At 42.7% G+C, this 13,543-nt stretch overlaps 1 protein-coding gene across 1 annotated transcript in view; it reads right to left on the minus strand.

The window, feature by feature from the left end:
• LOC139757204 (uncharacterized) overlaps window positions 1–13,543 on the minus strand; it is a 119,553-nt gene that overhangs the window by 22,656 nt on the left and 83,354 nt on the right. The window contains 1 exon segment of the mRNA XM_071677359.1: window positions 11,464–11,565. Coding sequence (XP_071533460.1) covers window positions 11,464–11,565 — 102 coding nt within the window.

The following is a 13,543-nucleotide window of genomic DNA, read 5'->3' on the forward strand; positions in this document are numbered from 1 at the left end:
CTTCTCTACGTCCATAAAAAAACAGGAAAATTGATAGGATGAAAGAGAAACGTTGTTCTCAACGTTTCTACTCATGTTCTCAACGTTTCTACACAACGTTTCGTCTGTTACATAAACAAACATCAATCGTAAGTTCCTATGGTGTTATCTGTTTGGGTCGAGGGCCACTCTCCCCCAACCCAGACTTCCCTCTATACACTCTCGTTGAGTCTTGATGTATTAACTCTTCATTACTCCCTTATTAGTCAGCAAGGGTTCGAACGCCTCTTCTAAAGCTCCTATATCTATCCTGTCATGTCTATCATCTGGAGGACAGATTGGACGATTATTTCTGCCTCCCTCTCCAGTCCCAATCCTTCCAGGAGCACGATCTCTCTCTCTCTCTCTCTCTCTCTCTCTCTCTCTCTCTCTCTCTCTCTCTCTCTCTCTCTCTCTCTCTCTCTCTCTCTCTCTCTTGTTATCTACCCTGAACCCCCCTTCCCCCATCCTCAAACCAGACGCAACAAGCCTTGGGTGGCAGTTCATCAACAGCTCGACAGAGGTAGAAGACGACTTTCAAATTTTTCTCTTATGATATCCCAGTGTGGTGGATGTGTGGGACAGACTCACGTGTATCGCTGGCCCAATTCCGGTTTTGTGGTGGGGGGGGCTTAAGGCGACTTACGGAGGGCTGGCGTTAAGCTCTCACTCCTGGCTTGGCTTACACAACGACAACACAATAGCCTTATAGAAATGCTGCCCAGCAGGATGCGCCATAAGCCCGTGGGTAACCCTTACTTGATCTCCCAAGATATTAATTCGAAAATGAACGAATTTTTTTCTTAGGGGGGATGCCTTGGTCTCCAACTCAAAATGAGGGAGTTGAGTGCTTTTCTTTTTTTCTTTTTTTATTGTGTTACGTGATTAGTTATGCGTAGGACCCGCATAACTAATTACTTTGAATTACTGATTACTTTGGTGATTACTTTGAATTACTGATTACCTTAGTGATTACTTTGAATTACAGGACTGACGTCGTCTTCCCTCCTGGTCCTTAGGTCTTTGTCCCAGCCGTATGACAGACAGTGTGGAGCCAGGAGTGATGAACCATTCCCTGGTGCGTAATATGCAAATTAGAGAGGCAATTTTTTCCCCCCCTGAAGTTAATGAGTCTGGTTCGCGTGGTGGAGACAAAATCAATTTCGGTGGAAGAGAGGCTGAAGGAACGGGAGAAGGTGGAACGTGAGTGGGGGATATGGATCTTTCCCACGTATGGTGGGGAAATGTGGTTTGGAAATGGAGCATGAGGGCGAATGTAGGTGAAATACGTAAAGAAACGACTAATGTGATTGATGTGGGTTTTGTTACACACTGAGAATATGAGCAGTGAAGGCACGAAGGATGAGTTAGCATGATCAGAAAAAGTATACACACTAAAATGCATAAGAAGAAGGTACACATCAGTATCAGTAATGAAGGATCATAATTTCAGGAGGGAGAAGTAAGGGATAAAGGGCCACGCCCTTGATTAATCACCCTAAGCGACCCCAAACACTGACCTCAGGTTACAGTTTGCGCAAGAAGACCAATAGGGAAAAACTTTACTCAAAATTCTACACATTACTGCAATCAATTTCTTTTTTTCTCTCTTTTCTTGGGCTAGAAACGAGAATGTCCAAATTTGTATCCTCATATTCGCCTGCATCTCTGGACTTAAATGCGTCATAAGGGCTTGGTTTTAGCATCCTTTTTTTTAAATGTAATCTTTGCCATAACTTGACAGAGGATTACTTTTTTTTTTCCAGATGTAATTAGAGAAGACACCGACTGGATGGCCTCTTATATAGAGTAGTTTTTGACCAACTTTGGAGAATGGTTTTCAGAACTAACATTCAGAAAGCTGTTCAGAGACGAAAGTCATTGAAATAACCTTACTCTAAATGCTGTTTACTATTTTTCGTTTGTGTGTCTATATGGAAGTAAACAAATGAAAACACACTCACACACACACACACACACACACACACACACACACACACACACACAAACCCTGAATAAGCAAGGATGTATGTGTGTGTGTATGTGTGTGTGTGTATGTGTGTGTGTGTGTGTGTGTGTGAACAATACACGGGGCCCCACTGGTGTACAACCCCCTCCTCGCTCCACACAGTTAGGTCATTACGGGACAAATTGGCAACTTCACTCACTGGATATAAAAAAAAAAAATGACTTAGTTGTTAAAGAACTCCTTTGAATACATGTTATACTCATAATGGATACATGAATGAAGTATGAATTATCCTAAATGTGCAAGATGTATGAAAGGGGAAAGATTATTATATAGATAAAGTTTATATCAACGTGGCAATATACATATATATATATATATATATATATATATATATATATATATATATATATATATCAAACGAGCAGCCCTTTGCTGTCACACAGGCTGGGTATATGAAAAATACTATATACGATCATATAGCAAAACATTTTAGTGAAGGCTTATCATCTATTCATGATATAGTCCATGTTTACTTTCCCAGTTGAAAATATCTCTGTCCAACTGTTGTATATTACATAATAGCCTACCATTACATAATACAATTACAAAATACCCCCACCTATGTACCAACTCCTTTGATATGCAAATACCACGGTGTGTCATTAGCAAAAAAAAGAATGATTGGATAAAAAAAAAACTTTGACTTAAAGATCTTCAAATACTTTTTTTTCCCTCTCAGTGATTGGTGACTAACTCGATCTTTGAATATTCAATAAGGTAGATGTCATAGTTTTTAAATGCCTTTAAAGCACCTTTCAAGAGAATTAGGTGTGTTCCAATGGTTCAATATATCCCTTAACAGAGCTTTTTTTTTTGGTCAATGGCTTCGACACCCAAGCACAATCAAGAATGTTGGCTCTGATGTCATTATTTCCATATCATTTCATTAACCGTAATTCAATTTGGTGCGTCGAGCTGATTGGATTAGCCGCCTCGGTGACGTAGAATACTTTCTGTCTCTCACTATCAGGCTAGCGACTTGCTCAACTCGTATTTTGCGCCGTTTGGCAACTCTCTGTTGCTCCCACGATAGTTTTCTTGAACTATCTTTTTTCTCTTTTGTAAGTATTTCTTGCATATGAACTGAGTGTTATATTTCTTTCTTGTATCTCCTCGGATGATGTGATTATGACACGAAAGTGCACTCGGGAACTTATCGTGTTTCATTTCCCCGTAGACTCATAGGAATATATATTTCTTTTTCTTTCTTTCAAACTATTCGCCATTTCCCGCGTTAGAGAGGTAGCGTTAAGAACAGAAGACTGGGCCTTTAAGGGAATATCCTCACCTGGCCCTTAAACGACCCTTAACACAGCGGTACGACCCTTGAACACGACGGTGCGACCCTTGAACACGACGGTGCGACCCTTGAACACGACGGTGCGACCCTTGAACACGACGGTGCGACCCTTGAACAAGACGATATGATCGTTGAACACTAGCTAGGGTAAAGCCATGCGTCCGATCATACGAGTCTTGAGCAGGAAATTCACGACCCTTTGGAGATTAAAGGCACGACCTTTGACCTGACCTTTTAAGACGCAAAGATAAGACTCTAAATCTAACCCAACACTCCATCTGGACTTCATATATCAGTTCTGTACCCTGTGCAACGTTACACAGTATTTCAAAATTTATAAAGTCTCTTTCCTTAGATTTTAAATATATGTTAAGAGCTGTACATGTAACCCACTGGTCCATATATCTTGAGATCAGCCAGCTAACCTAAGCTATATGTACAGAGCACATGTGTACTACAGTGGTGTATTTCATGAGTGTGATGCTTGAGTACATGGTTTAATATATGAGTGCGTTTTAGGACTATATGTGTCGAGTGAGTGTGTTATAAGAGGTGTTTCTGGAGTGTCATTCTGCATAGTAGAGTGTGTGTGTGTGTGTGTGTGTGTGTGTGGTTACCAAGGGTGTAAACCAAACACGGTTTGCGCCATGGCAAACCGTTGGTGTGATATTAACTGATAGTACATCGTTATCATGTGTTATCACCTGTTATCTGTACTTCGCTTGTGTGGGACCATCGATCTATCTCCCATATATAATCTGTCTTTTTTGTTTTTGTTTTTTAAACATCTTTTACTTAACTACCTAAATCCTTTTTTTTTTTTCTTAATCACGTTTTTCTGTACTTCAAGGTGAAGGTAACCATCTTCCTATCATTTGTAAATTGGCCTCTCTCTCTCTCTCTCTCTCTCTCTCTCTCTCCTCGCTTAACCTCTTCCTATTTTCAACCACTCTCCTCTATATATGTGGGGTCTATTTCCATATATATATATATATATATATATATATATATATATATATATATATATATATATATATATATATATATATATATATATATATATATATATATATATATATATATATATATATACCCTTTTTTCGTACACCTTTGTTTCGTATCTTTGAGATAATTCCCTGTACTTTTGCTTGTTTCTTCTCTTTCTCTCCCTTTCGGATTATTGTAAACCTCAGTCCAAAACTTTTCATGGATTTTGGCTAGGCTGGTTCCCCTTTGTCGAGACTTCATCCTAATCTCTCACAACTTGGGGTGTCTCTCTCTAGTGAACCTCTCTCTGTCTCTCAAAACTTAAGAGTCTCTTTCTCTATTGAGTCTATGTAGATCTTTTACAACTGGGTTCTTTCTGCTGGGCCAACATCACATGTTTTTTTACAACTGCCGTCCTTCTATTGAACCTGCGTCACAGTCATTTACAACTGGTGTCTTCTCATACCTACATCACAGTCATTTACAACTGGTCTCCTCTCATACCTACATCACCTTCGTTTACAGCATCGGCCGGGCGATGTCTGTTCGAGCCTACAGTCATATCTCCTTCGTTGAGACTACATCATCCTATTTTACAGATGAATCCTCCATAGTGCCCATACATCACCATCTTTTTCATTAGATATGTATTGAGCTTTGGTGAATAATGCTAGACTGATACTATAGCATATAGCAACTGGCTATAGGAGTTTCGGATGGTGGAGCTATGAAATATATTCAAAAGCTAAGGTACCATTGCGATTCGACAGAAAGCTTAAGAATAAGGGAGCTATAGCAGACACCTACTAGAGATACTCCTGGTACAATAGCTGTGCTATAGTATATACAGCAGAAGCTTAAGAATATTAGTGCCATGGCTGAAAGCTTAATCAAACTTTGTCATAAAGCTTAGTATGATGAAGCGCAACTGACAAGCTAAGGACATTAGTGCTATGGTGCGAAAAGCTGAGGTGGGTAATGCTAGGGTAAGAAAATTAAGATAGAAAGCTAAAGACGATGAAGACGCTAAAGTAGAAAGCTAAAAGTACTGAAGCGTAGATATAAAGATGAGAACCCCCACCGCTAAGCTAGGAAGCTAAGGACCATTGTACATGTGCGAGCAGCTAACTGCAGGCATTGTAAGTTTGCATGTTGATATCATGGAGGTGATGACATGATACCCCTTGCGTTGAACTTAAGAGGGATTTTCCAGCTTCGTTCAGACAGAGAGGGATTATCTGGCGTCCCCCGTAGGAGAGAGGGATTATACGGTGTCGTTCATGGAGGAAGAGGGAGTTATCCGTCCTCGTTCGTGGGGAGGAGAGGGATTGTCCGTCCTCGTCCGTGGGGGAGGAGAGGGATTGTCCGTCCTCGTCCGTGGGGGAGGAGAGGGATTGTCCGTCCTCGTCCGTAGGTGAGAGGGATTATCCATCCTTATCCGTGAGGGAGAGGGATTTATCCATCCTTGTCCAATGGGGGGAGAGAGGAATTATCCGTGGGAAGGATAAGAATCATCCAAGACTCAATGGATGATCGTGTCCAGCCAAATTGCTCTAAACTCGACTCTCTTCCTATCCATTGTTTACACTTACATTCTCTGTTCCTTCATTTTCCTCCCTTCTTTCGCCCTCATCTCTACTCCTACCCCCTCCCCACCCCCCAACACCCACCTCCGCAACACCTGAGGTAGCCCCCACGGTAAATTTCCCCACACCCCGTTGCTTTCTCTCCAAGCAATATGCAGTTCTTGTGTCTACATCGCAGCAGAAATGGTATTGGAATCAATTTTGTTTTTTTCTCTCTCTCTCTAGAGCACCTGCTGTCTCTTGTTCTTTGGGGATGCTTGCGACGCCCCAAGACTTGAATGATGATTTAGTCTTGAATGCCGGGTTGAGGGTGGGGGGTTGGGGGGATATACGCCCGTGTTGCCCCAAAATGGAGGCAGGAAACTACATGTCATGATGTGATCATTGACGAAGCTCAATATGGCACCATGGTAGGGCGTGGTAATATTCCAAATTCATGGTGTCCCCTTCCCATAACAGGAAAGGAATTGACACACTCTCTTCATCATACAGTATAAGGGATGATGGGTGTTCAGTAATATCAAATCGTCTATTCCAAACCTTTATAATCCCGGGAGACCAACAGGCAACACTCCCTCCAATGGGTTTAGATTCCACGGAACAAATACAAAACGTTTCCTCCCTTCATTTTTTTTTTTGCCAAATACGTTGCTGTCATGGTAGGGAGGAGCCAGGTCCTCTCTATTGAGCGTTGGTGGTACTGTCATGGAAAAGCACAGGGAGCCCCAGTCTGGCAGCTTTTATTGTGCTGAATGGAAGAGAAATGAAACGCCTACATGTGTGTGTGTGTGTGGGTGTGTGTTTGTGTATGTGTGTGTGTGTGTGTGAGGTTGGGTGGGTGTGTGTGTTTGTGTTTGGTTGGGTGGGTGGGTGTGTGTGTGTGTGTGTGTGTGTGTGTGTGATTATGTAAATTACGAGGAGAAAGAAATACACTCGTGTTGCCCCGTCTCTTAACGTTGTACATATGTATTATGCCTTTACTCATGCATAGATAGATAGATAGTTAGATAGATATACACTCAGCAGTATGGGAGGAAGGAAGTCCCTCTCTGCAACCTGATTTATGCAGACTGTATGTACACAACGTTTTGACTGGAGAGGTACCAATGCAGCGAGTATGGTGAGGAGCGACGTGGGGTGGGTGAGGTTGAGCAAGGATAGCAAATAATCCATTCCTTCCCTCTTGTCCCTTTGACCCGTTCCGTTGTCCCTTCAACCCATTCCTTCACCCTCGTGACCCGTCCTGGCGACTCATTCCTTCGTCCCAGTGGTCCACTCCCACGTCCCGGTTCTAACTGGCATCGATCGGCGTGTACAACGATTGCTTGCTTACCCTTTTGACAGTCGCTGGTTCGCCAGCAAGGTCGACAGCCGACGACGGACGGTCCCCCTAGGGGCGAACCAGCGACTAGCGACCAGTTTTTACAGCGAATGCTTTGCATTTCGGACAGAAATTATGATCTCAACTATCATCTCTTTTGTTAATCTATAATGATAATTTAAGTTACTGAAGAAACTATCATACATTTTTAATCTATACAATAAAACCTCCAGAATATTGTGTAAGTACGAAAACAGAGGCACCATCTTTCTATGAAATAGATTCGTAAATGAATTATCATATTGAATTATTTACGAAAGATAAAGATCCTTCCAAATCACCAAAAGATGTGTCCATATTCCAGAACACAGTGTGAGGTAAAGGAATTAATGAAAACAGAATAAAAATTAATAACCTAAAAGAACAAGATACAGACGAACCTTTATGATATAAAGTGGGTCTTATAATTATCACTATTTTAGGTCATCCATTTGCTTAAGGTCAACCTTGTGTTCCAGATCAATCAGATCCCGGGTCAACCTTGTTCCAGGTCAACTGAGCTCCAGCTCTACCCCTAGTATTATTCCAAGTCAAATATGTGTTCTAAATCGACTTTTCTTTTTTCACTAAGATAACCTTGTTGTGGAGGTCAACTTTGTGTTCCAGCTCAGCCTTGCACCATACACTCCTATACCTCTGTGTTCAGGAAACACTTTCCCAACTTCGTAGTAAGAAATAAAGAACTGCTAAGAAAAACGAAATTTCCGTAACTACTATTGAAGAGGTGTCGTAAAATCCTTGTGAATCTATACAAAGTCGGGGGCCCCTTTGCCAGGGAGGAACCCCCCTAAGGCCCACTGGAAGGGGTCCACAACCAGGATGGACCCCCCTGCAAATCAGGACCAAGAAGGACTCACTCACACACACGAATAAACAACTCTCAGGCAAGACCCCTTCCCCTAGGGCCTTGGGCCTATCACGGTCCCATCTCACTGCCCAAGACCGCCTTAGGGAGGACTAAAGTGGTCCCATCACCAGCCAAGACACCGTGGCTACCCCTTGTGGTCTCCACCCGTTGGTACGTACCCTTCGGGGCTACGAAGACTCCACCAACGGGCCAAACCCAATAGGGACGTCTGAAGCTGTCTAAGAAGGCCCCTGAGAGGCGCCCTAAAGTTCCCACAAAATGCTAACTCCGCTACATAAAAGAGGCCTGGGAGAGGGATTTTATGTGGGAGCCATAAAGGCTTCAAAAATAGCCACTCCCAGATCGACCCCAGTAAGGAACCGTGGATGCTGGCTGGTTAGATGCAGTAGAAGGTCGAGGATTACTCTCCTACCACCATCAAATATGTTCAAACAGCAACAGACCGATGGGTCATAACAAGGCTGTCTGCGATGGTGGAGGAAAACAAAACACTCACGCCTTAATGTGGTAGGAAGAGAGAATCATTAGACATTTTCTTCTCCAGAGGAAGATTTGTAAACTTTATGTGTACCTAAAGAGGCGAAGATAATGTTAGTCGTGGATTTGAAGCAAAATATATTCATCAAGTTCTGTGATCAAATGTATCTTTGATATTGCTTTCAATTACTCAGATTGGTATATGATCCCATACGTTTACATTCCTGTTAGATATTCTTTCGCCTCATTCGAGGCAAAACGTTTGCCTACGAGTTTATGAATATGTTCATATACTACGAGTGGAATCAGACGAAGCTAACCCTAAGCAGCTCATTTGATCGAAAGTATCGAAGACTTATAATGATATTGAACACCTGTGTTAGATCTCTTAACCTCGTCTTCGGTCAGCTCTCATAGCATTTGTTTCTCAGCCGGGAATACTATTGGTAGCTCGACGCTGTGCTGTCTCCACTCTATACTTATGCCCATGTATGACCGAATTTAAACGAAAGTTACTTAAAAGTGTCTCAACCAGAGAACTGTCTGTCGAAACCTATATATATATATATATATATATATATATATATATATATATATATATATATATATATACATACATAAGTGCCTCTGAGGCAGGGGAGAGAGCGAGGACGTCTGGTAGTGGCCCCAACGGAGACAGACGCTTTGAAAATGAGACGCACCTGCTCCAGGCTACTACCTGGACTGCAATTGATATCACAGCATTTTCTAAAGACGTGCCCCCCCCCGCTCTCTCTCTCTCTCTCTCTCTCTCTCTCTCTCTCTCTCTCTCTCTCTCTCTCTCTCTCTCTCTCTCCCCTGACTTCAGGAGGAGAGAGAGAGAGAGAGAGAGAGAGGGAGAGAGAGGCTGAACTTTGGAGGAAGAGGGGAGATAACAGATTGTTATGTACCTTTTTATTCTTCTTTCTTTCTCTCTCTCTCAAGAATGAGACACAATACCACACGACCCTCACGACTGGTTCTTAACCTCTGGAGAACGACTTGACGACCCTTGAGTACGACTGCTGGTCATGAACCCAGAGAGGCTGATCATAAGTCTTGACTCAGGGGTTACAAGTCTTGACCGGCTGTTAACAAGCCTGGATTGGCTGTTAACAAGCCTTGACCTGCTGTTAACAAGCCTTGACTGGCTTTAACAAGCCTTGACCTGCTGATCACAAGTCTTGACCGGCTATCAACAAGCCTTGACTGGCGGTTAACAAGCCTTGGCCTGCTGCTAACAAGCCCTGACTGGCTGTTAACAAGCCTTGCCCTTCTGCTAACAAGCCCTGATTGGCTGTTAACAAGCCTTGACTGTCTGATCACAAGCCCTACACAGACCACCAGCTCTCATGTCGTAGTCACCCTAGTGACGTATCATTACAGAGGCTGACAGACAAGCTGCACGTTCGTGAAACTTTACGAATTCAAGCTGAACGTACGTAAAACTTTACGAATTCAAGCTGGACGTTCGTGAAACTTTACGAATTCAGGCTGAACGTACGTAAAACTTTACGAATTCAAGCTGGACGTTCGTGAAACTTTACGAATTCAAGCTGAACGTACGTGAAACTTTACGAATTCAAGCTGGACGTTCGTGAAACTTTACGAATTCAGGCTGAACGGAAGTAAAACTTTATGAATTCAAGCTGGACGTTCGTGAAACTTTACGAATTCAAGCTGAACGCACGTGAAACTTTATGAATTCAAGCTGGACGCTGGTAATATTTCATGAATTCAAGCTGAACGTACGTAAAACGTAACGAATTCAACCTGAACGTACGTAAAACGTAACGAATTCAGCTTGGGTGTTAGTGAAACTTGACGAATTCAAGCTGGACGCTTGTAATATTTCATGAATTCAAGTTGAACGTACGTAAAACTTAACGAATTCAGATTGGGTGTTAGTGAAACTTTACGCATTCAGGCTTGACGTTCGTCAAACAAAAACAAATTGTTGACCAACAAACAACACAAAACCCAGCTGGTTATTCGTAAAAGTACAAGAATAATCTGTAGGGGAATAGGACCATCCCGGATTTTATACAAGCTTTCCTACCTTTTCCATTATATATATATATATATATATATATATATATATATATATATATATATATATATATATATATATATATATATATATATATATATAAAGTTTACTTGCACTTTAAGGGATTTATTACTGCCCTTGTATCATACGCAGTCATCTTGTTTGTAAATTAGTTGTGTATGTAAAAGTATGTCAAGGGTGAGGGGGAGAGATGTGGGGTGCAGGAATGTGTGAATAAATTAGCGACATTGGTGTTTATCGTGTGTGTGTGTGTGTGTGTGTGTGTGTGTGTGTGTGTGTGTGTGTGTGTGTGTGTGTCTGTGTGTGTGGGATGGTGACGCACCACAAGTTCCATGTGAAAGAGAAGTAAACATCGAATTTACCAAACCTTGAAATTTGGTGAAAACAGACAAACCAACTCCTAACTCTTGTGATCTGGGTTTGGCCAGCTCACACTAGCGCTGGCGCACCACCGTCAGCAGACTCCGTCAGGAGCCAGCTGACGGTGAAATATTAACCCGAAGGACAAGGATGAACATAGGTCGTCGGGACTCGAACTTTTACGAAAAGCTGAGACATCTGAACTGGGATGTATCCCATGAACTAGGGTGAGCTAGGAGGAGATATGTGTGGACTATATCGTCTCGTATGAGCTGAGAAAATGTCCTAGGGGTTAATGAGGTCATAGGAAACTACATATATATATATACGTGACCTCAGAAAACACTGCTGGTCTCAGGACCCACCTGTGTGAGCTGGGAGAACGCGAGCTGGATGAGGCTGAAGGCTGAGAGGATGCAGGGATATCCCACATCCCACATGACAGATCCCAGGAACCCGGGCATCACCTGGAAAGAAAAAAGAAAACACAAGAACACAAGGCTAAGGGTTTTAGAGCAGCCAGCTGGGAAGACAGAGACCACCACACACCAGCTAGGCTGAAGCAGAGGAGGACGAACCCACACCCAGCGCAAACATTTATTTATAAAGGGCATGATGGTGGAGGAAGTGCTGCTACCTCCTCCTTCTCCTCTGCCAGGGAACCTGGGTATAATGGGAGAGAGTGAGAGAGAGAGAGAGAGAGTGAGAGAGAGTTTCGTGTGTGTGTGTGTGTGTGTGTGTGTGTGTGAAGTAGAGAAACAGGGAGAGAGAGAGAGAGAGAGAGTTTCGTGTGTGTGTGTGTGTGTGTGTGTAAAGTAGAGAGAGAGAGAGAGAGAGAGAGAGAGAGAGAGAGAGAGAGAGAGAGAGAGAGAGAGAGAGAGAGAGAGAGAGAGAGAGAGTTTCAGGCTAAGGCTCTCCCTGTCTAATAGAGGGGACTTTGATGTAACGGGAGGGTTTAGTGGGTGAAGGGCCTTTGTCCATGTGAGGATAAGGGTGAGAGGGGGTGGGTGGGTCATTGAATCACCTGTTAGTGTGGGCTCTGGGTGGTTACGTGGTTTTGGAATTGAGTGGTTTGGGGTGGATAGATTCGTAGGTGAGGAGCAAAAAGTGAGCCGGACTTCCCGAGCCAATCGGTAAGCTCCTCTCTCTCTCTCTCTCTCTCTCTCTCTCTCTCTCTCTCTCTCTCTCTCTCTCTCTCTCTCTCTCTCTCTCTCTCTCTCTCTCTCTCTCAGGTACGAGACACGGAGGCCAGGTGACACAGAAGGCTATCAAATATCGACATGTAACATGTGCGGCTCACGCCCAGTGTCACGTGTCTGGAAAACCTATTGATGTTACGAGGCCCCCCCACCCCCCCGTGACGCCATCCCGTCTGTGACGCCTTCCAGAATGTGACGGCGACGACGCTCGCGCGCGCATCGTGACGCCATCCACTCTGTGACGCCTTCCAGAATGTGACGGCGACGACGCTCGCGCGCGCATCGTGACGCCATCCATACTGTGACGCCTTACAGAGTGTGACGACGGCGGCGCTCGCGCGCGCGCGCGTACCGTGATGCCATCCATACTGTGACGCATTCTTATCATCCATACTATGTCAATATGTACTGTTATCATCCACGTTGGAGCATCATCCACTCTCATCATCCACTCTGTTTCGTCATCCAGTATCATTACCTTCGCTACATCGTCATCCACTATCCGTCATCCGCACTATGTCATCATCCATTACCGTCATCCGCACTCTATCATCATCCACTGTCCTCATCCATGCTAGGTCACTCGTCCAGTGATATCATCCACAAACATCATCATCCACACTGTTATCATATAATACATATCATCCGTTCTACTTGATCATCCACACTCATCATCCACATTAGGTTCTCATCCATGCAAACTATGTTATCAACCAAAAGTTCCTTATGTATTTTAAGTGCTCATTTCCACATAATTTTTCTTGACGTAATACTTAGTTGATTTCTCATCCCAATTATCAGCACTGATAATCACTGATAATCATCAATATAACTAATAATTAAGGTGATTTTCATCAGTGTATCACTCTTTAATGTAATCTAAAACTGTCATAATTCCAGGTGATGTATGATAGAATCATGGCTCCTCAATATTACAAAATACGAATACAAAAAAAGGAATTATCATTTCACACACACAGTTACAGTGTTTTTGAAATTCAGAATTAGATAAAGTCTCTGAAAAAAAAGGGAAACATAATCAATTATCTGTATCTGTAATTCATCAATTATCATTTTCTGTAATTAATCAATTATCGGTTTCTGTAATTAATCAATTATCGGTTTCTGTAATTCATCAATTATCGGTTTCTGTAATTAATCAATTATCGGTTTCTGTAATTAATCAATTATCGGTATCTGTAATTAATCAATTATCGGTTTCTGTAATTAATCAATTATCGGTTTC

Source organism: Panulirus ornatus, chromosome 25 (assembly GCF_036320965.1).
Source record: "Panulirus ornatus isolate Po-2019 chromosome 25, ASM3632096v1, whole genome shotgun sequence".
Taxonomy (NCBI): domain Eukaryota; kingdom Metazoa; phylum Arthropoda; class Malacostraca; order Decapoda; family Palinuridae; genus Panulirus; species Panulirus ornatus.